The sequence below is a fragment of the Drosophila kikkawai genome, chromosome 3L (assembly GCF_030179895.1).
Source record: "Drosophila kikkawai strain 14028-0561.14 chromosome 3L, DkikHiC1v2, whole genome shotgun sequence".
NCBI lineage: Eukaryota > Metazoa > Arthropoda > Insecta > Diptera > Drosophilidae > Drosophila > Drosophila kikkawai.
The window spans coordinates 16,864,064-16,889,715 of NC_091730.1; the positions used below are offsets into that span (position 1 = coordinate 16,864,064).

The 25,652-nt window shown below is 37.8% G+C and overlaps 3 protein-coding genes across 6 annotated transcripts in view; 2 read left to right on the plus strand and 1 right to left on the minus strand.

Annotated features, from left to right (window-relative positions):
* Window positions 1-1,435: 1,435 nt before the first annotated feature.
* On the minus strand, window positions 1,436-2,580 carry HipHop (HP1-HOAP-interacting protein). The gene is made up of 2 exons (XM_017182122.3): window positions 2,420-2,580; window positions 1,436-2,367 (listed from the first exon to the last, which is right to left on the minus strand). Exons 1-2 carry the CDS (start codon window positions 2,508-2,510, stop codon window positions 1,670-1,672), a joined length of 789 nt encoding a protein of 262 aa, XP_017037611.2. The 5' UTR covers window positions 2,511-2,580; the 3' UTR covers window positions 1,436-1,669.
* Window positions 2,581-2,686: 106 nt separating this feature from the next.
* LOC108085519 (uncharacterized) lies at window positions 2,687-23,330 on the plus strand. Of its 4 annotated transcripts, XR_011445065.1 has the most exons (7): window positions 2,687-3,034; window positions 3,547-4,136; window positions 15,458-20,930; window positions 21,001-21,129; window positions 21,196-21,857; window positions 22,160-22,468; window positions 22,589-23,330. XR_011445065.1 is itself a non-coding variant. In XM_070286147.1 (6 exons), the coding sequence occupies exons 3-6, from the start codon at window positions 15,467-15,469 to the stop codon at window positions 22,379-22,381; spliced, it is 6,477 nt and encodes a 2,158-aa protein (XP_070142248.1). In that variant the 5' UTR covers window positions 2,687-3,118; window positions 3,547-4,136; window positions 15,458-15,466; the 3' UTR covers window positions 22,382-23,330. The 4 variants fall into 4 exon arrangements, 3 of the variants coding, with proteins under 3 accessions (XP_070142248.1, XP_017037635.1, XP_017037637.1); XM_070286147.1 differs by having other exon boundaries at window positions 2,687-3,118; window positions 22,160-23,330; XM_017182146.3 differs by having other exon boundaries at window positions 3,535-4,136; window positions 22,160-23,330.
* Window positions 23,331-23,783: 453 nt separating this feature from the next.
* Window positions 23,784-25,652, plus strand: part of ftz-f1 (ftz transcription factor 1) — a 46,259-nt gene continuing 44,390 nt past the window's right edge. Inside the window, exon 1 of the mRNA XM_017182140.3 lies at window positions 23,784-24,914. The gene's annotated coding sequence lies outside the window, so the exon portion shown is untranslated. The remainder of the gene's footprint in view (window positions 24,915-25,652) is intronic.

Genomic DNA, 25,652 nt, shown 5'->3' on the forward strand with positions numbered 1-25,652 from the left:
CTAACAGAACAACAGTGTAAAATTTGTTAGTTAACATTAGTTTGGGGTCGAATTCTCGATTTTGGGGTCGAATTCTCGATTTTGGTCGAATTCTCATGTAGAATGTTAAAATGTAGAGAAAACGCTGTTTGTTAACATAGAATATCGATCGCAGAATAGTCAAATTTTGCTTATGGAATCTAGAGCCACAGTGGTTTTCGTAAAACGCAGCTTATTTCCTGCAGTCAAAACAAAAATTACTTTAGAATCTGCATCGCAGTTCGAATTTTTTATATATTGTTTATATGGCCAGTGATGCCATTTTTTCGAAGCAAAAAAGCTAGATTACTAGAAATAAACAGCTAAAAAAGCCAAATTGGAAAAGGCTAAGAAAAAAGCCGATTGTTAGAAAATAATTGTTTGTTATTTTGTTTATAATTGTAAGTATAAAATATAAAAATCAAAGAAGTTAGGCTGCTTTTGCAATAACAACACGGCATTCTGGCCAATTCCAGGGATCGCATATAAGAGTTTATTTTCCGGCAAGCTGAATTAAGCTGAATTTGACGGGAAAAGCGGCGAAATGACACCACTGTTTGTATAGCTCGACAGTATCGATGATTGCCAAACACAGTGTTCCCAGGTTAGGGGTTTTTCCCCTAGATTTAGGGGTTTTTTGATGTACTAGTGGGAATTTTAGGGGGAAGAATTTTTAGGGGGAAAGTTTAGGGTTTTTTTAAACTTGTATTTATACTATGTTTTAAAAAAACATTGTAGAATTTATGATTTACCCAACAATTGCAACAACTTTTGAAACTTTTTGTGAACAAAGAGGTTTCCATGCCGAGTTTTCAGAAAAAATTATCGATGCATATGTATAAAAAAACATTAAAATTAACTAACAAAAATATGTTTCGTCCTTATATTTATGAAATTAACTGATTTTTTTAATTTAGGGGGAAAACTGCATTTTTTTAGGGGGAAATTTCAACTTTTGGCGATTTTTTAGGGGGAGAGCCAAATTTTCATCTGGCAACACTGCCCAAACAATCGATTGCTATGGACTATGTACTATTAAGAATTGTTTTTATTTAAAAAAATGTATATAAAATCTAAAATAAAAAATTTTCGCATGTAGATATTAATCTTATGAGATTGTTATAGTATGTATATTTAAATAAATTGGTAGTTACTAATAAACAAATTTAAAAAAATGATTAAATTCTTGTTTTTTAATATTGTTAAATTAATGGAATGATATGCATGAATAAAACGAAGGTAATGTAATTGGAAATTTACAAATGTATATAAATAAAATTTGTTCCATTGATATATTGCTAAATTTAATGGAGATAATCTGTGCTAAAGACAGACGTCCCAACTGTGCCAATAATTAAGTTGGTCACTGTAAAAATAAATCAGATTTTTAAACGGCATTTTGACAGTCTGTATTTATTTATTTACTTCATTCTTCAGTCATATAACATATTTATTGAGTAATTTAAACTAAAACTTAAACATGTCACTTTCATTTTGACTAAGTAGAATTGGCTTTAAATAATATTTTACAAGGCTTATTCTTGCTCATCAATAAACTTATGAAAGACCACTTCAAGTCGATCCTTCCAGAAGGATTACACAGGAAATTAGGTGTTGATTGCTGTGCAGTTGGACAGTTTTTCGCACTGGCTTACCCGCCGGTGGTGCCTGCCAGGTAAATGTCCATCGCATTCTTATTCAGATGAACAAACTGACGTCTCTTTGGGATGGGCTGAATGTGCGGCAGTCGCGTGCCATTCACTGCATTAAGACTGAGATTCGAATTGGGGTCGTCGTCGTCACTAACATATGAGTTCCCTGATGCCGCCGGTATCGGCGGTGGAGGAGAACTTGTCCGCTGTCTCTTGGCCGCCGCTGCAGCACTGGTTGTGGGGGACGAGTCTCGCGAGGATGGCGGTGGAGGAGCACTTGTCCGCTGTCTCTTGGCCGCCGCTGCAGCACTGGTTGTGGGGGACGAGCCTCGCGAGGATAACGGCGAAGCAGTTGAACGATTCCCTGGCACCGACACTTCATCGGAGGAGGAGGTGGACACCATTCGCTGGCTGTTGCTTACATCCGAAATGCTGTTCCCAGAGCTCTGTTCCCTCTTACGCTTCTCGTGATGCTGCCGGGCATTGGCCATCTTCATGCGGTACAAGTTCTTCAAGTTCTGATAGCAGTCGAGGCACAACAAGTTTCCAACGCGGATTTCAGAGTTGATGCGCTTTGCAAAATTGACCAAGTAGGGGTCGGTAATTTTGCGGCTCGGGGTCTTCAGTCGATGTGGCGCCAAGGCGCAGTTCCTCAGCGGAACCTGTGGCGGTTCTTGTGAGGAAGAAGGCGCCATGTCTGCAAGTACACTCTTTAGTTTCTGGTTTGCTTTTTAGTTATATTAGCTTACCTGATTCGTCTTGTTTTTCGCAAAATTTCCCGCTTTGAGACGCCAGAGATGGGTGGAACTCGATAGCATCCAATCGATATTGTTTGCTCATGAACGAACAATCTGGCAATGTTGGTCGCTCATGAACGCTGCCAGACTTTCCGTTCACGAGGTAAAATTACACAATTTTACTTACCGATTGCTACACTTGACGCTAGCCGCTAGGCCAACTTTTAATCTGGCCACACTGACAAATTCCTTTTGTTTCAATTTCCGTCTGGCCACACTGATCACTAAAAAAAAAACACAACAAAGACCATTTCATTTGTTCATACGTTCGTCTCGTCTGATTTTCTTTTTATACGAAAATAAAATTAAAATTTCAAACATATACACATAATGTTTATAAATATAATGTAGTGCAACACACGTATATATACATATATATAATAGCTAAATACCAAGTGCAATCCCAACAAACCGAAATAACTTCAAATGGCAATCTAATTTACGTAAAAAAAGAGACTACGAAAAAAAGAAACGGCGCGTGTGAAATTTTTTCAAAGCGAAGAGAAGTTGGAGCAACACAAAAAATAAAAGCCAGAGAAAAAAGCAAATACAACAACAACACACAAAGTAGGCCAACAACAACAACAACGATAAAGAGAAGAAGCAAGCAAGCAAGCGGCAACAACAACAGACGCAAGAAGCAGAAACCTTGTAATTGTGTCAATAAAAATGTTTTAAATTATATTTCCTTTGGGGAAATGTGCGAGTCTCGGTGTGTGCGAGAGTATGAGTGTGTGTGTGTGCGAGACAAGTGAAATTTTCTTTGTTTCCCTTTGCGGGGGAGGAAAAAGAGTCAAGAAATGAAGTTGCCTTGAAACAAAAAGAAAAAAACCGCCCCCCTTAGCCCCCAAAAAAATTGTATATGTATGCGGTTGTGTCTGACTCGTTGTCTGCTCGTTGAAGTATGTGTGTGTGTGTGGCAATGAACGTTGAGCAACAACAATAATTGTATATTTTGTTGGAATTTTTGCCTTATTTATTAAATATGTACACACGCTGTTTGCTTGCTTTTTCACTTATAAAAAAGAAGCAAAACGCAAAAATATTTAAATATTAAATGTCTGAAGTGTCTTCTGTAGAGTAAAGCTATGAAAATGTGCGGCCGAAAAATGAAAAGCAACAAAAACAGCGGCTGTAAGGCTGCTGGACAGGTTTCCCACGGCTAAAACAACAACTACAACTATTAAAAGAAAAAGGAGCAACAAGACGAAGCCGATGAAGAAGAAGCAGCAGCAATGCGTGAAACGCGAAAGCAAAGTGAAATTCATGACAACAACAACAGCAACAAGAGCGTAGCGGCTAACAGAAACCGTTATTCAACAATTTCTTGAATAAAAAAAATCATACAAGTGAAAGAAGGCACAAAAATACTGGTTTACACAAAAAAAATATATATAAAAAGAAAGAAAGAAAGCAAAGAAAAGAAAAGAGAGAAAAAGTTGCAGCACGAGAAATTTGTACGTATATCGTGTCTCTCGCTCTCTACATATGTGTCTCTGTGTGTGTGTGAGTGAAGTAAAGTGAAAAGCAATGCTGAAAGGAATTACAACAAAAACAACAGCAGAAGCAGCGCCGAGTTTACATTAAATATAACAGTAAACGGATTTAAGGGCCACGCGTGGGAGGTAACCACAAAGAAAGGAAACATTTAATATTGGAGCATCTCAAGGTGAGTTTTTTATATTTTTTTATATAAGCTTAAAGTTTTAAACTTTAAAATCAGGGCTTTAATTATGCTGTTGCCTTGTTATGTTAACCAAAAAAAATATCTAAGAAAAAGAGAGAGGAAAAGAGGAGGGCAACTATGCTGTGTTTGTTTCATTTTTTTTTGAACATGCGAAACGGCTACAGGTGGCTTATTTACAGTTACTGTCTTGATAACAGCTGCTGCTGCTGTTGGCTCTTCTTCGCTTTCTTTTCTTATAATCTTCTTTTTGTCTTCACGCTTGTTCTTCTCACGTCAAGCCCTTCTTTCAAGCTTCTCACGCTCTTCGAAGAATTTCGGGGTTTTTTTTTAATGCCTTTATTCGTAATCGCCAGTAAATAACGGTAAAGCCCATCGATAATGGATAAAACTCGAACTGCTTTTCATTTTCATTCATTATAAGGATGAGACTGTCATTAAGAAATGATGATTTCTTAAAATTTGTTATGTAGATTATACTGTCTGATTAGGAAATTTTAAAGATTTAGGTAGTTAAAGAAATAATACATATATTTTTAATTTATCAATATCAGCAGAATGCTAAATACAAAACTGATTTTCCCTTATAGAATAATTAAAAAGAATTTACATATTGTATTAATTATATAATATTCTAAATATAAATTTGCATAAAGTAGTTTCTAATAAATGCGGTTTTGCTAATTAGGAATATCTTTGCACTTAGTAGTTATTGTTTTACTTAATATTATTTTTGCTATAGTATAAGGCTTTTGCAAATTGAGATTTATAAACACGAGTTTACTGATTCCTTAACGACTTTATTCACATGATGAAACTGCCTGTCATGGATGTATCAACAATTAATTGAATGTTTAATGACCTTAACATTCTACTGAATTTTTATTTTTAGCAACTCATATGCACTCGTGCATTCCCAAATGCCAATGTTTGCATTGCTTGATCAAATAGTTTAAATACCCAGTTCTCCGGATTTACGGACCGCTTCAAGTCACGTTTCTCTGTTCAATTTTGTTATCAGCTTGTAAAGCGATACTGGATGCGAACATATGTATATATGCATATAAATGTCTATGTGTGTGTTGTGTATATTTATTCCTCTCTCTAGAAATAGTCCAAGCGGTTCATAAATTACTCAACGCAAAACAAACAGAACATGGAAAGCCAAAAGAAAATGAGCAAACATGTAATGAAGATTACATAAAGTATACAGTGAAACATCTATAAGTTAACCTTTCGTTGGTTACCGCTATAAATACATTTTGGTTTTATATATTAGACCGATGTTATTATATTCTAGATGCGATAAATACTAAGACATTGAAATTATAAAGATATTCGAAAAGTTTACAAACTATTACTACCTGTGAAATACATAAAATAACACTGAGGAACTTTGAAAATAAATCTTAAATACCTAAACAATTATATTATTTTATATACTTTATAGTATTATCTTATTATTTTGTATGTTTTTATACTAAGGCCTCGCAATATAATATTTTTAAATGCTCAAAGCTAGCTCTATTTCCTTTTGTGACTCTTTTAAAATATGATTGTTGTTTTGTTTCCCATTCCATTAGTTTCCATATAACTTAATTTTTAAACTTTAACATATGGTTATTTTATTTATTCAAGAATTTTGACTGTATTTGTTTCAGGGTTTCCTCATTTTCGGTCTAATCTGAAAATCGAAAATCGGGCAAAAAAAAGAACTTCCCCAAACTGATAACGGGCCAAAAACAATTTGTGCTCGTAATGTTTACAATGTTTGGGGCCACCACTACCCACCAACCACCGAACGTTTGATTTGTTGATAAATCGTTATGGTTTGAGGGGAAATAGAAACCCAGAATCGAATCGAGCGATTTGAAACGAATTCAACTGCGTTTGTTTGCTCTGTACAGCTGTGCGCGATTCGTTGAGGTTGATAATTAGTTGTAGTCAATCCTCTCCCAACCCCGTAACTTCCCCTCTGTACTTTAACCAACTACGCCCATTGTACGCTTAAACGGTTTCTGTTTTTTATGTGTGCTGTTCTTTCTTGCTGCTTTTCGCTGAAAGCTAAAAGCTAAAAGCGTTTAACCGGTTTGTTTCGAAACAAACAGAGAAAACCGAAAACAGAACAAGCCAAGACTGTTGGCTTGGCTATCTGTTTGCATGTGTGCCGCCGCCGTGCCGTGTTGCCGAGTTGGCTCTGATGAATAACGTTAACTTTGAAGAGATATCTGTTGGCTATTCGTTGTAGGTATTTGTATATGTATCTCCGGCGTGGAAGTTGAGCGGAATCGGTTGGGGAGAATAATAGTTATGAGCGGATGACACTAGCGAGAAAAGTTCTGACACATCGTTATTGGCCATAAAAAAATGGGAAATACTTTGGGGTTTCTTTTTGTTTTTGCTTGTTTAAGGTTTTTTTTAAGGTTACGCTTTACACATAATTAGCCAATTAGTAAAATAGAGTAATGATAAAGTATTCACTTATATAAACTAGTTCTTGTGTTACTTATAATTATAGCTTAAATACATTTATCAAAGATATTTAATAGAACTTAGTTAGTTGATTTATTGAATACATTTTGAGGAGTTTAAGATAGAAATAGAAACTAAAATTGGTTATTTGCCAATATAATAAAAATTTAATCTTTAGATGTCCCACATATTTAAACCTATTTCTCTACCACTTCAAGATATACAAAACAAAGAAGAAAGTCAACTATCTTGGCACTTTTGAGCCTTATCTATCAGATAGCGCATATCAAGTAATTTCCTAATAGCATGAAATTAAGAAAGGTATCAAATTTCTGTCAACTTGCCTTTGTTGGATTATCTGGTACCTAATCAAACTTTGAATACATATTAATCTATGCTATAAATAACCTCGAAATTAAATTCATTTCTTGTGCACAAAAGAAGAGCTGCAAAAAGCCAGTTTAAAACGTGTTTGCCATATAAATCCGTTACTGTCACACGCTGCCTTTGCCAATAATAAAATTTCACCAAGACCATGAATTGCTGCTTTATGGCTAGCTTCTTGGGCTTCGACTAAAATTTACTGAGATAAGAACTTTTTAGCCCGTTAAAAAAATAAACTCCCATCAATTTGAACTTTGGTCTGAGAACTTTCCGTGGATATAGAAGTACTCATAAATTCAAGTTGAAACCCCTTCTATTTGCTGCTTCATTTCACCTCTATCACATGGCTAAGCTCCCCAACACCTACCTCCCACCCTTCTGCCTTGTGCCTCCCCCGTCGTAATGTTTTCCACACAGATTCTCCCTTCGCTTTTTGTGGGTACTTTTTTTTTCGTAGCAACAACTATAAATTTACTTTGTCTGCCCTTTTTGCCAACTTTTGTTTACTTGGTTTATTTTTAGTGAGTGTATACAAACACACATACTTGTTCAGAAATCTAACAATTTACCAACTCATTTGCTGACTAGACAAGATTGGGAAAATAAATACAAATCTACACTTAAACTTCCTCGCATTTCGCTGTCATATTCGGTTTTTAATTATTTTTTGTCAGCCAGGAAGATTGCATTGTATGCGATATTCAATTTACAAACAGTTCTATGAGTCAAGCGAAAAGTATTTCTGGTTTAATTCATTTTTTGGAGGTCCCGAATTTCAGTTTAATTCTCGCATTGCCCTTGTCAAACTTGTTTTTATACTTTTGTTGTATGAATACATTTTTTTCTGTTCAATTTGACACCTGTTGAGGTGTGAAATGAATTTTTAAAATTACTAAACTCGTGTTACAAAGTTGAATGAATGAAATATAAATAAAAAAGTTAAAGTAACTTCAATAGAGTATTTAAATTCACATTTAAGTGGATTTTAAATCTATATAATTTAAATAAAAGCAACTCGGAAAACTTACTAAAGTTTCTTAAATTGAAATATATTCCTTCTCATTACTAAAAACACACCAAATAACAGCAAGGTTATCATCTAGTAAAGCTAAATATAGAATTTCTCAACTTGTTTCCCAATCGTTTTACATAAAGAAACGCCCATAAAACTGTCCTCCTTTTTCACAATTCATTCTGTCACTCAACAAAAGCCATCTCAATGCCTCATTTATCATATTATTTTCCATTTTTTTTTTTCATCCTCTCTGCTCTCCACTATCTGCTCTCTGGCCCCTGTTTTTCCTATGCAATTTCATAATTTTCCTTGATTAGTTGTTAAGTAGAAAGCAGAACGGAACTGAAGTAATACCAAATGACAATAATCAGAACACACATGCGAACAAACGATGCCATGCAAATGGTATTTGTGTCACTCATTTTGCCGTGATCTAATTTCATATAATAATGGCATTTTTGTTACCTTATAAATTGATTCGAATGGGAAAGAGAGTGACGGAGATGGTGTGAAATTTAGGTTAAATAATTACGATTCATTTGAATTAATATGGGAAGTTTCATGGCGAATTATAGGCAAATGTTGGAATATTTCACGGTTGTTATTGCGGTCAACGGTGCGTGGAAAATAAATATAGATATATTTTTTTATTTTTACAATATCTACATATGAAAATAAATATTATATTATAATAAAGACTTGATTCTTTTTATAAAAAGATACACATATAATATACGTTTTAAGAGTGGATGAATCAGAGAGAAATTATTCTTATGTGTGTGATTTATTAGTCATTAAAACTGATATGTTCATATTTTTATACCAAGATACGTATTTGTATTTGTTTTCGCCACCATAATTTAGAAACTTGCAAACTTAAAATATATTACTGTAAAAACAGCAGTGGTAATTAGTTAAATTAATTCAGGAAAATTTCATTGTGATTTATAATAATACCTATTACGATCTCTGGTAAATATAAAGATACAATTTGAATGCATTCTACTTTTTTGGGAGCTGTATTTTAATTATCATTGTAAATTAATTCCATTAGTTTTTCCTTTCTTTAGCTTGTTTTTTGTATAATAAATTTTTTTATTAATTTGTTCATCTTATTTTTGTTGTGTTACATAACAAAATCATTTCCTTTGTCGCAAAATTTAGCTATCTCTTTTTAAATCTCTTTCATCATCTAAACTTTTCCTTTATTATTTGAAGTTTTTCTCCATCTGCTTTAAACATATTTCACTGGTTTCTTTTTATATCTTTTATAACTTTTTTGCCTTACCATTTCCTTTTGCACATACATATGTATGTACATATTTCACAAACTCATAATTTCAAGCAATTAAATCATTGTTCATGATGACAAATTGACTTCAAAAAGCAATGAAAATGTACACCACCACCACCACCGGCAACAACAACTACAACAATAAAACAATTATAGCAAAGTTAAGGCAAAATGAAAAAAAATAAATAAACACACCATTTACAACAAAATAAAACGAAACTTTTGCGGCAATGAAAAAGCAACAACTGCAAATAAAATGCTAATAAATTGAAATTAACAAAAACAACAAAAGGGAATCACGAAAACTGCCGCATTTGTTGTTATTGCTGATTTTTATTGCTTTTGCTTTGATATTGAATGAGAAATGAGAGAAAGAAGACAAGCAAGACAGAAGGAGAAGGAGAAAGAGAGAGCATAAATAAAACGTGTGCACATCGCATTAGAAAGAGAAAGACGCGCGGCGAGGAGATGTGTGAAAGAGAAGGGGCCAGTCGTTGACATTGTTGTTATCTTAAATTGTCCCGCTTACTTGCTGTTTTCTCAATGTTGTTGTTATTATTGTTGTTCCTTTAGCTTCTGTTTATTTGATTTTGTCATCATCATCTCACAATGCTGAAAACAGCGAGTGCTAAAGCGAGATGGCGAATCACAACGAACGGTGCATCGCTCCGTCTTTGTCACGCCTCACATTTGTTTTTTTTTTTTTCATGTGTATTACAACATTTTTTTTGTTCTGTTTTGTTTTTGTTTTTGCGGCGGCGACGACATAAATTCTACAGATACAGATACAGATACAAGCAAGTCAGCACACTTTTCGAGATACAGATACAACGAGCAACAGCGCAGATACGTACGTAGTGAGTGTGTAAGTGTGTTGTTGGCCCCCAAAGGCGAACAAAATCAACAACAACAACATCTACTAACATAAAGTTCTCAATGATCTTTCTCGTATCTGTCATCATTATCTCCATTTATACGGATGATCATCTTCTGCTCGCTTTTTGGCGCGCTCATTTTCATTCTCTCACAAAAGTATCTCATCAGCTTCAAGTTTTTCATCTCAATATATGCAAATATATGTATATTTCCGAACAAAACAAATAGAAACAAAAACAAAATCAACTGATTTTTTGTATTTATTAAACATGAATCAGTTCCAATGATCTTGTTCAGGTTTTTATTGTTATTTAATTGGTAATCGAGGAATTCGTAGGCAAGTCTGGATTTCAGTTTTCTATATTGTTAAATGGTTAAATTTTAATGATGGGAAATTTTAACGGCTTGGATTTGGTTATAAATTCATATTTTATTATTATTCTGTTGCTTGCTGGCTTTATTTTCTTTAGTTTACGGGAAATTCATAGGGAATTACTTAATGGAAATATCTTATTTTAATTTCTGATGTGGGGAATATGGGATTCCAATAAATTCATTTGAAATGGGGGAGATACCAGAAACTGAGAATTATTTACAATGAAGCTGGAAAATATATAATTTACATTTTATAATGACACTAATTCTAAACTTGATATAAAATGTATTAATACATATTTATTTAAAATATTTATTAAATAATTTATTATGTTTCTATGCTACCTTTTCATTAGCTTTTAGCTTATCAACCTTCTTAATTTATTAACAGCTTTATCTAAAATATTGTCTAACTAGTGTTATGTTTTAATACTTTTATTTAAAAAAATGTTTGGTGAAACGCCAGATTAAATAGTTTTAACGTTTCTGGGCCTCACAATTGACCCTGAGTGCAAAGTACATTGGAAGAATATTGACCTTAGGAAGAACAAGTCTTTTGTAATAAAAATATCATATGGTACACATTAGGATAAAATTATTGTTAGCCGTTGTATGTATATCTGAATAAAAGTGCTTTTCAAAATGTCTGGTTTGGAAATTTAAAAAACATAATATTGAACATTGAATTATGACCTTAAAGCCACAACATTTGGTGACTAAATGTATCACGTAAAGAGCTTCCATACCTGCTAATTTATAAATGTATATGTATGTTACCAATACTTCTTTACCGAATATGCCCATATAACCTTTCCCTTTGCAAAAGTTTTTCACTTTAAGAATAATATATATATTGTACATTATTCTGACACCAAAAGTTTTTGCCCCTCAGCCAAAATGTTTCAATTAAGTTCTGGCATGCAAACCCAAAATGTATAAAATACAAGGAAAAAAGAGAGAACATTTTTTATACACATTGTGTAGATTGTAGGGGTCAAGGCTATAAATGCTATAATGCTTAGCGCTTGCGAGAGTCTCTGATACGAATAACCGACAGCAAAAGTGCAAATAAATTTGTGACGCATTTTTATTTTGTTATTGCAAATGATATAAATAAAACCACATACATTGATACTGACACCGATGCACACACTGTTAAGCGGAAAGCACAAACACAAGTGAAATGTGAGCGTCGTAAGAGCACAACGAACTTTTGTGAAATGTGAAATTATAAAACAAAGCAAGCGGCGTGGGCAACAACAAAAACCTAAACAAAAACAGCAACAATAGCTGCTTTAGCAGGCTCAACAAATGCCAAATTAAAATGCTAAATAAACGCTAAAAACAAAACAAGCGGCAATGTTTGCTATTTGCACTTGTCCACCTCTCTTTCTCTCTACCATTTCTCTTTCTATTTTTCACTGAATTTAAATTGTTGTTTTTATGATGGTTGTTGCCATTTTTGTTTGTTTTAAGCCAAGGCCAAACTCTGGGAATTTTTTCCATCGTTTTTTTTTTCTTTTACCTTTTTTTTATTCGAACATTGGCAGCTGTAAAAATTAAAAATTTTGAATTGCAAATGCTGAAGAGATAAAAGAAAAAAATAATAGCAGTAGAAAATAAAAGATAAGGAAAACACACAAATATAAAAAATATTTGCTTTAACACGAAGGGGAAAGCTTTTTTACGGTTGATTAGGATAGATTGTGAAGGCCTTAATGAGATACAAAGTTCATTCACTTGCAGAAATCGAAAGGAAACTTTTTGAATCTTTTTTTGTTAATGTCTTGGAGTAATTCTACAATCAAAATACTGGTTATAATTAATAGATTATTTACTTAAAATAATTATATAAATTTATAAAATACTTTGCTAAAAAGAAAATAAACACGCAAAAGTTTTTACAATAAATAATAATACTAATAACAATTCCTCTTCTTAATCAATATTAAAATATAAACAATATATGAATTACCTGTCTCAGTTTTTAATTTAATAAATTCCTGAATATCACTTTTTATTTAAATAATGAAATGCAAGAAACCCGCTTTAAATTCTTATAAAATTCAATAGACTACTTTTATTTTGATATTTTATTCACATTACTCTTTTATATAATGCCAACCTGACATTCACTTGTCTAACAAATATTATTTATTGCCTAAACATTTATAAACATTAATTAATAAAAAATTAAACTGACAAGGGAAAAAGCAATCAAGATTTTTTCTACACCATTTGTTGAATCATTTAAAATCTGCCATTAGTTTATTTATAGTTTCAGTTTATGCTCTGCTTTAAACAAATTAACAGGTCTGCCAATGCTTGAACAGATACAGAAATATTTACGTATTCCAATACATATAGAAAATGACAATTAACAATGTCGAACACGCCCACAACACTGTGAGCATCCACCAACAACAATAGAAGTGAATTTTGTTGAATAACTTTTGACGGAACCCCCGTCTGTCCGTCCGTCAGCAATTTGTGCGCAAATCGAAAAAGATTTCTTGTTTTGTGTTTCTCTCTTTTTTTTCCCTACTACAACTTATTTGTTTTCCTTTATTTTTAGTATTTGTTTTGGTTTATAATAGATATGATTGCCGAGGCCTTTCGCCTTGAGCCGTATTCCAACGCTAATGTTTTTATCTCTGCCCTAATATTTTTTTGTGATAAATGTGTATGATTCTGTCCATTATTTCTCTATTTATTTATACTATTTGCTTGCCCGCTAATCGGGAGACACGTGAGTAAAGTGTTCGCTTGGGGTCTGTCATTCCGTTTGATTATAATCCCCCCGCGGATTGATAACAGCGATTAGAGCAGTTTAAAAAGTATTACGTGCACTGCTGCTGCTCGTTTTTCTCTGAGGAAATGTTTTTTGTTTAATTTTGAGTACTTATTTTGTATTTTTTGTAAAATAATGCGAACACGCGAATGAACTCTGGCAAAGGCAAATCCACGGCTGTTGGCCTTATCTCCATAGCATATGGTTGAAATTCAAAATTCCGACACTGAACACGAGCCCCGGCAAGAACTGCAAGAGAACTTGAGACGTCTTATCTCGGTTATTTTGTTTCTTTTTTAATTTTAAAGCAATATTGAAGTTGTAATTATAAACAGGCCATTTTTATGTAAAATTAATTGAGCTGAAAATATTATAAAACAGTTAGACTTAAAATATATGGCTGGTAAAATGGGTTTATTTAAATATTTCCACTATTTTGAATTGAAAACAATATAACAATGTGGAAAATTAAAATTAAAATATCAACTATTGATTTTTAATAGGTACAATACTATGTTACTTTTTAAAAATTTCTTATATATTTAGAAAAAATATATTTAAAATAAAATCAATTAATAGTAACCTTACCTATATTCGGCTATATAAGAATATTAATTTCAATTTGCATATATTTCAATTATCTTTACATAGATTTCAAACGATAAGATAATTTGTATCTTTAAAAAATCATCTAAATATACAAATAAGGAAAAATTTATTACACAGATAATTTATCTCATTTCTTCTAAAACAGATCAATAAACTCTTAAATACTTTACCTAATTTAAATATAAAAATCTTCGATTTATATCCAATTTACATGCTCTATTCTTAGCCAAACTCCAAGAGTATATTTTTAAGGTTATAGCCATATTGTCGTGTCTGATTTCTCTCTCATTTTCGCCATAAATGAATCAGTTTTTGGGGCATTTTTGTGCTGTGCTCGGTTCATTGGAAAGTCAGTTTATTTTCGTGCACGTTCTTTAGAAAGTCGTTGAACTGTTTGCATTTCCCTCTCGCCCACTCGGCCTGCCTCTCGTTATCTCTCTCTTCTTTCTCCTACGAACATACATATATATTTTGTAAAAGGCGAATAGCAATTTTTAAGTTTATTTGTTTTTAGCAATTTCATCATCGCGCTTTGGAATTTGTTCATATTTGCATGAGTCGTCCGTCAGATGGCTTAAACTTTTATTAGCCACAATAAATATTCGCGGAAAATGACAAAACCCAAAATAAGCTTAAACTTTGGCTTCGGCTTATTTCCTGAGTTTATTTTTATTTCTATTTTATTGCTCTCATAAAAGGGTTTTAGTCCATTTTTATTGCTTTAACAGTTTCATGGTTTGATTTGTGAAATTGGTAATAAAAATAGCCCAAGTGTGGAGACTATCTTTGAGATACATTCGCATAGGAAGTCGTGACTTGTAGAACAATCTAATTGCTGTGTTTTAACTGGAATTTCTGCACTGAAACCATTCCAATTAGTTTAATTATTTTTGATTGATTAACATTATAGAAGCTTTATTAATGGCTTCTTAATGTTTTTAATTGAATAGAATGGTAGTTGTAAAAAGTAAGTAAGTTCTAAACTAGATCTAACTTTTATTGTGTATGTATTTTTTATAACAATAGTTTCTTAATTAAATGCAAAACTATGAGGTACAACTAAAGACAATTACTAGAAAATTATATAATATGAAAATTTATTTGTTGTTTGCTTTTATTTTATTATTAAATGTTATTTTAAATCTAATCTTCACAGTTGGGAATTCTAACTTCAATACAATTAAAACCTTTGGGGTTTTCTTTACTTGATTTAGCTTTGAAATATTTAAGTTTTTATACATATTTAGGCAATTAATAATAATTATATATATTATCGCGATGAAAACAAATTAATGAAATTGATGCTCTTGAAAAGTTTAATTTTATGTTAATGGCTTTTTAATATTAATTTGTTCAGGCTTTTTAAATTGTAGATTGATCTTTTTAAATTATATTGATATTGTAAACTAATTTTCATTGCAAACTGATCATGAAAAGTTTAAATAAATTGACCTTAAATAATGTTTTTAATTTTTCCTTACTATTTTCAGACCACCACCATGGAACCCAACAGACATCACGAATATCAGACGCATCATCAGCCGCATCATCCCTCGATGCAGCAGCAGCACCATTCAACGCATCCACATCACTCGCAAGCCACGCACCACCAGCAGCCAATCCACCAACACCACCCGCCACCACCGCCACCTCCACTGCAACAGCAGCAACAAGCAATCCACCAGCAGCATCCACATCACTACCAGCAGCAGCAGCAACTGCATCACCATCCCACCAGCTCCACATCGGTGGGGAGTTCCTCCTCCGCCGGCAGCTATGGCAATCATCACCATGCAGAGGATCAACGATCCCGGACGGCAATGTACATGAACAGGAGCACACAGCCGGGTCAACCTGGCCTGCCGCCTCATCCTGGTCCCCAGGGACCAGGATCTACGACGCCCAGCGGCAGTGATCCTCACCTGCAGTACTACACCTCAAACCAAAATTTGACGGTGAAAAAGATGCCCGATCCGCATCCCAGCTGGAGTTACAAGAGCCAGGCTGTGCCGGCTCCTGCGCCGGCGCCAGGTCTGCGACATCATGGGAATCCTGCCATTTATGCAACGGGTAGCTCGGCCTACTGGCCGCCAGCCGATGAGCAGCTGCATCATCACCAGCAACCGGCTAGATACTCGTATGGGAAGCCACCTGCAGGAGGGTCTAGCGTGGTTTCGGGATCCAGAGCGATTCCAGGACCTATGCCAGGACCAAACAGCCAGCGATATTATAGTGAGGACATCAAGTACTCCAGTGTACCTGCCGCAACCAAGGTGCTTACCTATGCACCGCCCGCCGCTAGTTCCTCTGCAATACCCACCGCCAGCTCGGCCTCCTCCAGCTCCAATTCCTCATCCGTCCGCCACTATGAAATGGAGCACGTTGTGAATCCTAGTAATCCCAGCAATGAGCACCAGCAACCGAGTCCAAACTATGCAAGGAAGTGTCCGCCCCACTATGAGACACCGCCGGAGCAGAGGAGTGCCGGAGCAACGCCTACGTCGACGGGAACGCCGCCAGCAACCGCTTCCACGTCCTCTCATCACCAGAGTCTGTACATGCCGATGCCGACATTTAGTACGGAAAAGTTCCAAACCACCGTGCACAATGCCATTGAGAAGTATGTAAGAGAAGCCCCAGGACCCAGCCTGGAGTATCCTAGAGGAGGAGCGCCCACCTTTGGACGTCCTGCTGGGTCCTACTACAGCCAGCAGCCCGTGAAGAGCTCCAAGCCGACGGCACCGCCACCAGCAACCACGAGTTATGTGAAATTGGAACCAGAACATGCTTCCCTCGGTGGCGGTAGTTTGCCGCAGCCCACAAGATCCTCGCTCTATCACAATCCCTATAATGTAGAGAGCCGCGAAAGGGATTCATCGCCGGCAATGCTGGCCACTGTGCCTGCGCCTCATGGTTATCCCACAAAGTACGGCAAGCTGATCCAGCAGCAGCAGCATGGAGCTGGAGTGGGAACGAGTAGCAGCTCAACGCCTTATACAAGTTACTACCACCAAGGGACGCCGTCGCCAGCAGCTGGAGCGGTGGCCTCGCCCACGCCAGCGCCACCAGCGCCAGCACCACCACCGGCTGGAGCTCCTGGAACGATACTAGGTCCAGGAGCCAACAGCCACCAACAGCTACAACATCAACAGCCCGCCCCATCCTCATCCTCGTCATCCTCCTCCAACAGTGCTAACTACTCCACCCTGCAGGTGTATCCTCACGGACCGGATATTTGCTACCACCAGCCGGGAAGTCAATCACAAACCCAAAGCCATCCCGCCTCTAATCCTGCCAAGAAAGCACCAACTGCAGCCAAGCCCAACTATCGAGCGTTGATCAACGATATGTTGAAGCGAAACACGGCCAGTGAGCAGGAATTGAATTTGCAGATCATCAAGAAGACTCTGAATATGGAGGCGCCATTGAGGAATCATTCAGCGCCTTCGAGTAGAGTAATCCAGCAACCACCGGCCACACCTCCTGCAGCTGTTGTTCCCAATTCCCAACCAGTTACCTCAGCTCCACCGCCGCCATCAGCCCTGCATTCGCCACTGGATTTATCCATGCGAACGGTGAAGCAAACGGCGGACTCCACCGAGTACACGTATCACCAGAGACCGAGTACGACGGATCATAAGGTACCAATCGGCGGGGGACTAGGACTCCCCAGGTTCGATATAACGCCCAATTTCTCGGCGGCCACTAGGACTGGAGGAGGCGCATCCACAGCGGTGATAAGACAAGCGCCAGCTCCTGCTCTTCCTTCCACGGTATCATCAGTTCCTCCTCATCCTGCGCCTGTGCCAGTAGCTGCTCCCGCTTTGGTGATCAAAACACTGCAACAAATGCGTCCCAGTGTTTTGGAAACGAATCCATATGCCAAGCGACAGCCGCCGGAGACAAGTATTGTGCAGGTGAAGAAGCCACCAGCAGCGGAGCTACTACTGCCCACACCCTCACCCAGTCCCCACAACAGCAGTAATCCCAACTATTTGGGCAGGAAGAGGCATCTTCAAGAGTACAATCAAGCGGCGGCCAAGCAGGCGAGACTGGAGGCAGAATCTCTGGGATCTGCACCTCTCATCTCTACTGCTGCTGCTTCCACTTCGGTGGTTGTGGTGGCACCAGTACCTGTGATTGCTGTTAACGAACAGGCGCTGGCCGCCAAGCGGGAACGGGAAAAGCAACCAGAATCATCTTCCTCCACAACTGTGAATCCCCTGCCCAAGATGGAACCCCGAATACGCACCAAGGCGGAGCTCAAGGGTTTCACATTTACACCGCCGCCTGTTTTGGTCACCTCCACAACGACCAGTAATGCCTGTAGGACAGCTTCACCGCCAAGGACACCACCTAACCACCAGATAACCAATCACATACAAATCAAGCTAGAACCGGCGCCGGCGCCTGTGCCAAAAGCTGCGGACTTGGGTCTGGAAGATGAGGTTGGTGGCAATTTAGGTAACCTACTGGACTGGGGCAGTACCTGCAATAATCTCGTGGAGCAACTGCTCACCAAAGTGGTGGTGACAGTGCCTACCACTAGTATCAAATTGGAGATTAGTGAGGATGATTTGCCAGTGGCACGCATTCTCAAACGTCAACCTGAACCCGTTCCAGCTGTGGCAGAAGCCGAGATGTCGGCCACAACCCAACTGACCACTACAACTAATGGTGTCTCGTCCTCCTTGGGTAATGGCAGTGCCCAAAAGAAGCTGAGCAAGGTGGAGCGAGAGAAGAAGCGTTTGCAGCAGGAGCAAAGAATAGCAGCTCGTTTGGCTCCGAAGCAGGGTCAAAGCAGCTCCTCGGAAAGCGATACCACAGAGCTACACAAGAGGAATACAGCCAGGCAGAAGAAACCTTTGCTAAGGAAGGGAAGAACCCGACAGAGATCACCCGAGGCAGAAGCACCCAGTAGCGACGACGACGAGGACAACAAGGACCAACAGCAGCAGAAGAAGAAGGTCAAACAACACCTAAGTCGCAGCCAGGCCTCCAGCGAGGAGATTAAAACCAAAGCAGCCAGCAGCACCACCAAGAAGGATATTAAAAAAGAGGTCAAGACTACCAATAACAAGGCCAACAATAACACCTCAATGGCCAAGACCAACAAGAAGAACATAGAAGCCTCCTCGGGTCAGCAAACCAAGGCCAAAGTTGAGGAGAACCAAGAGAGCAGTTCATCAGAAAGTCATGAAGAAGATGAGGAAGAAGATGAAGACGAGGAGGATGATGAGGAGGAGGAAGAGGAGGAGGCAGAAGAAGACGAAGAGGAAGAAAAGGAGGACAAGAAAAAGGAAAAACCACGTGTGGGTCGTCGTCCTGGTCACACCCTCAACAAGCGCATTGCCCACAAACTCAACACCATGACACGCTCCAAGCATCGCAAGGAACTTGAACTCCAGTTGGCCAATAGCAAAGTCCTCCGCAATGACAAGATCATACGTAATTCCACCACAAAAATCAAAAGGAAATATGTACGCAAAGTGGTGGACAGCAAAAAGGACTTGATGATGGTCACTCGCCTGAGAAACAAACGCGGTTTAAACTCTGAACACCTGGGTCTAAACGGCAGGAATGCCAAACTGAAACCCAACAGCAAGGGTAATCCTGGCAAGCCGGCCAAAACCTCGCCACAACAGCAATTGTACCTGGAGGAGTATCGCTACAAGTTGGCCCTGAAAATCCCCCATCGCCTGATCTCCATCAATAAACTCAACAAAGTGGCTGCCTCGCTGCCAGATCTAGAGCGACGTGATCTTGGCCAGGAATTGGCATGTTTTAAGAGGAATAAACCCAAGACCAAGGCAGCCAGCAAGCAGATTGAATCCTCCAGTCAGCCCAAGTCCATAATCGATGTACTTCATTTGAGGGTGACCAACGGTAGTAGTACTCCTCGGAAGACCTCTGTTTCGGCTCCAGCCTCCACGAATCTTCAAATCCACAGCGAAACATCACAAACCTCCGCCTCAACGTCGCTCTATGAGCATCCCCAGCAGCAACAACAGCAGCAGGATACTGGAAACGGGGATAATCCATCTCTGGATGATCCCAGCCGCAGGCACTTTAGTATCTTTGATACAAAAGTCCTGCAGAGTAAGACCCGTACAGAATCCAAGTTGCAGCAGCGTCGTGAGATAATTCGTGAGATTTTTGTGGGTCCCGAGCGGCCAGCTTCAGCGCCGCCAGAATGCGCCCAGAATGAGGCAGCAGGAGATGGTGACGATGATGCCATTAGCTACCAGAAATACGAAGAGTTTCTGCAGCAAATGAATAGCATTGTGAGTGCCAATGACAACAAGCTGGCCAGGAGATCCCTAATGGAGGATCATGCATCCATCACAGCTCCACAGTGTCCTCACAAGAGGAAGTATATGCGTAGGAAGGGCAGCTCGGGCTTTGATTATATAAGGAAAAAGAAGCGACCAGCTCAGAGTAATAATAATCACAGCCAGCAGAACCACAGTCAAGGCCAGAACCAAACCTCAACCAGCCAACTTACTCAGCATCTTCTCGAGCATAATCAAAGTGCAGCGGATGAGAGACTGGATGATACGGATAGCACCATTGCCGGTAGTAGCTCCCACTTGCCTTTAAAGATCAAAACGGAGATGGATGTGTGCCGGGAAATCCAGAAATGGGTGCTCAACAAGGGTGTGGGTCAGAGTACCATGCACAAGGCCGCTCGTCAGGGTTTGATTGATGTGGTTGTCTACTGCTTGGATCGCATGAATATGAATCCGGATCAAAAGGATAATGCTGGTTACACACCGCTCCACGAGGCCTGCACTCAGGGTTGGCTGGAGATTGCCCGGATCCTGCTCCAGTTTGGTGCGAATCACTCGGAAGCCGCGCAATCGGGTATAAGGCCACTGCACGGAGCCATCGAGAATGATCATGAGGAGGTGGTGCGTCTATTGCTCTCCTATGGCGCTGATCCGTTGCTGGCAACGTACTCAGGTGGGTTTTTTATATACATTTTTAAATGAGATTTTTTATTAATCTGTATTTTTTGTATTCCCAAATCCAGGTCAAACCCCGCTAATGTTAGCTTCAAGCAAGTTAATGCGAGGCATTCTGCGTGCTCATCTCAGCGATGCACAAAGTGCCGCCGCTGACATCAAGCCGATGCGTTTCCATGGGCCTTGGGAGATCTTTGGTGAGACTTTAAATATTAAAATCTTAAATAAAACTTGTTTTAACTCTTGTTATTTTTATTTTCCAGATGCTAAGGAGTATGGTTATGATATATTCGATAATGTACCGAACACAGCTTGTGATATGAGCAGAGCTCTACGTAGAGAAAGGAAGGAAAAGGCCAAGAACCAAGAGCAGGCGCAGAGGATGAGCACCAGTCAGAGTAACTCGCCAAATGTCAATGGCTTATTACCAACCAAAAAGGAAGAGCAGGACCATGAACCAAATGGCCTAACGATCAAGCAAAATGGAGAGACCACGGGAAGTGCAACAAAAACCACAACAACAACAACGACAATGCTGGTTAAATTGGAGCCAGGAATCGAGGAAGATAGCAATAACAATAAGAACAACGACGAGCTGAATGCTGGAAATGTTGAAAATAATTTAGTAACAAGCGTTGTGAATGTCAAGAATGAAGTGAAAAAGGAGCTGCTTGTGGATGCTGAAATGGTAGCGGAAACGGAAGCGAATAGGAATAGGAGTAGAAGTAGGCTAGACGACGATCAGACGACGGACATCGAGACAATGGATAATGAATTGAATGGTGATATTTTTGAATTTGAAGAGGCCGATGTGCCATTGCCACCACTGTACTTGCTCAAAGACGAGGGCAGTGATAAATGGGTATTACTCAATGATTTGTGCAATTTACTTAAAGTTAAATCCAAGGATACGTTGCTCAACAAGGTAATTTAAAGGATATAATTAAAATTAAATTAAAATTTTTATTTACTTTATGAGAAATGTAGGAAAGAAATCTCCACAAAAGGTAGCATAAGATTTAAAACCACTTAAATGAAGCTTAAAAATGTGCAATAAATTAAAAGAGGTCCTAAAGAAGTGGTACCTTTCGTAGAACACTTTTGAAGGGAGTTCTTTGCTCATTTTTTCTCTAATAAAATTAAAATTTTATTAAAGAAAAGACGAATGTCTGGAATGTATTTTGTAATATTTTATTAATTGTTTTCCCTTTCTCTATCTCCCCTTAGCTCTGTCCAAACAACAACAACAATGCACTGGCGGTCAGCAGTCAGAAGCATCTGCTCCGGGAATTCAAAATCGACGATTTCCTGGAGAAGGCAACCTGCCTGCAGCTACTGTGTGCGGGCGAAAAGCTGAACATGTTCAGCTCCTCGAAGGTTGTGCTCATCAAATACAACGACAGTGTACGGAACTTGTTGGGCGTCAAGTCCATTTTAATGAAATTTTAACCGAGATACGGAACAGGAGGAGAGAAATGGGAGAAGGAGACCTTAGACAAATGATGAACAGATGAAAAATAGATTGTAAAGTGCAAAGTATGTTGGAGAAAACTATTAGTACGAATATAATTATAGATTTATATATTACTATACATACATATATGTATATTTTAGCTAGTAACTAGATTTTACTCACCCCTCCCCTTAACCCTCAAGCCCCTCCCTGCCGTCTTTGTCTTTGGAAGATAAAGTCGTTTTTTAAAAGGAAAATTAAATCTAGAGCTAAGTGAGCAAAGTGATACAAGGTGCTATACACACTCAAAACGAAGAAAAACGAAGAAACGGAAATGAATGGGGAAATTTTAAAGAGAGAGAGAGAATATTGAGAAAATCTGGAATCTTTTCGAGAGATTGGCTGCAACAATTAAATGCAATTAAAACGTAGAACAAACGGAAGCGGAAGCGGAAGCAGTAGAAACGGAACAGAAAATGTATGCCAGCCAAGCAGCTAAATAAATCGATTTATATATATACATTTAGATATACATATATCTAGGGATAAAGTGTAATCTATGGTTTTTAAAAAAACAAAGCAAAACAAATAGCAAAAAGTATAAACTAAATAATAATTATTATCGTAATAATATTAAATAAAGCGGCAAGCAACAAAGGCGTATTTATGTATTATGTATTTTTAAATGAAATTATTAAAATAATAATATATTTAAAAAATATATATTAAATATATATGTATACACACAATATGATCCAACTATATAATGTAAATCAATTTTCAGATAGGTTTGTAATTTTCTATGTAATTGTACGTGTATGTAAGTAAGTTTTGTGCAACTATAAAAAACAACAAAAAGCAAAAAAACAAATGAAATTAAACAAGAAACTAAAAAGGATGAGAAACTAAAAATAAATGCAATGTGAAATTTTGGCAATTTAAAAAGGTGTCTGTGATTTTTGTATATGGATATGCTAATGGGTTAATTTGAAGATATTTGAGAAGGGCTAGAAAATTTAAATATTCTTGATTAATTTATCTCTTGAAACCCAAAATGTATCTCAAAAATTCAAATTCCGTAACGATATTTCGCTGCCTACCGCAAGCGCTATGAAACATTTCATAGCTTTGCGGCAGGTGTCGCCAGCGTTGCCACCGCCAAAAGCTTGCCATGCCACGAGTGTGCGTGTGTGTGTCGAGTGCTTTCAGCTAAAAGCTTCCCTGTTTTCATATGATTGCCGTCCTTGTTCTTCAAACGTTAAAGGCCAAGAATGCTGCCTCTGTCCTTGGCCCCACTCCCCGGAGAACCAAGCACGCCTATCTGTGTGTGTGTACGAGGCAGGGCTTTCCGTCTTCTTCTACCTACGCCAACAACTTTTTACTGTGTTCAGCTTTTCGTTCCCGTTTGCGTTGGCCTACAGACCTAATTTTTTGCGTGCGTTGGTTGTGCGCGGAATAGTTTTTCCCGAAAAAAATAAACCCACAGGAAATAAACAAATAGCGAAGAAAGCGAAAGTGCGTAGCGAAAGGAAGTAAACAAGCGCAAAAGAACTGGCCGAAACTGCTATCCGGTGTCCGTGTGTGTGTGATTGTGTGTATTTAATATTTCCAATGCGTCCATAACGGGAGTCTGTTTTCCGTTCTGCTCCCCCACCTCCGCCCCCGCCGCAGCCGTTCGCTAATTTCAATGTGCACTATTTCGATGAAATTAACACACAAAAAGTGGGAAGCGTTGTGTCATAGAATTGGAGCAATGGCAGAAAAGCAACACGAAAATTAGCAAAAGAGCAAATTTCAAAAACAACAACAAAATCCCAAGTAGAACGAGGCACACACAGCCGTATATGTATATGGTGCGCCCATGTGTGTGTGTAGTAGGAATTGCAATTTATAGTTGTTGTTGCCCCGCGGAGAGCTTTCGCTTGTTGCGCGTGTGACGATTGTGCAAGAAGTTTTTTCGCGTAAAAATCGGGATAAGGAAATCAAAAGAATTGCGAGAATAACATAAGCAGAAATACAAAAAGCATACATATACGTATGTACGTATATAACGCCAAATGCGTTCGGCGTCGCGTGTGTGTGCGTGTGTGTGTGCGAGGGGGAAACTGTTGCTGAGAGCCAGAGAGAGAGCCAGCAGCAGCGGTGGAGAGAGAGAGAGGAAGCCGCAGCAACAACGATCGGCGAAATGAATCACACGCTAGCTTTGTTTTGCGAATTATAAATTCGCGTTCTCCACATATGCGAATTCCCACCGAACGACAGAGAGAGAGAGCGAGAGTGGAAAACCAACAACAAGACCAAGACATAATAATAGAACTTTTGCTTTCGGTTCCAACTGGTTTTTGTATACATAAAACCGCCAGCGGGAGGCAGAGAAGGCGAAAGAGAGAAGGAACAAAGAGGCGGCAGCTTCCAGCTCTTCGTCTTCCTTTCCTGCGATCTTCGTCGTGAAATTCATGGAAACCGGGCGCATGCGCAAAACAACAAGAACTACAAAAAGGAAATACAACGACGTCAGCTGCATAAAAGGTAAACTTTTCGATTCTCCCAACTTATCAGCTCCCCTTTCCGTTCCGCTTCCTCTGTATTCTACTTTCCTTATTCCCCCAAATCCCCTTTGCATATATTTTATCCAATATCCCTTTACACGGAAAATACCATACACGGTAAAGAATCAGGATGAGAAGGATATTTTTCTAAATTTAAAAATCAGCTATCCGAAATTTAATTTGTTGCATAATATTATATAACGTATCTATTAATTTGACGTTCGTGCTGACAAAGGTATATTATGAGATTTAATATATTTTTTGTAATGTTCAATAACCATTTTTTTTATTCCAAAAGATCAAGCTTAGTAAAGCACTACATTATTTTGTTGAATATTAATATATTATATAATAATTTTCAAATGTTCTTTAGCTAGAATAAAAAAACATTTTTTGTCAGTGAAACCCACGGGGGTTGATGAGTGAGATTCGACAACAACAAAAATATAAGAAGTTGGAGTCGAGTGAAGTTAATTAAAGTCTCGACAAAAAGGGGGATATAAGAAAGGAGTGGGGGCACATTTCCAGTTTTTAGTTTAGCAAAAATGAATTTTTTTTAATATTGTTTAATGGATTTACATTGGTAAACTGGTTACAAAGAAGGGTTCAAATTAAAAGCCCACGTCTGCGTCATAAGAAGATTACTATTTCTGGAGTAGGGAAGAGAGAAAGCAACAAAGACTATTTTTATTTACCCAAATAAAATGTATAATTAATA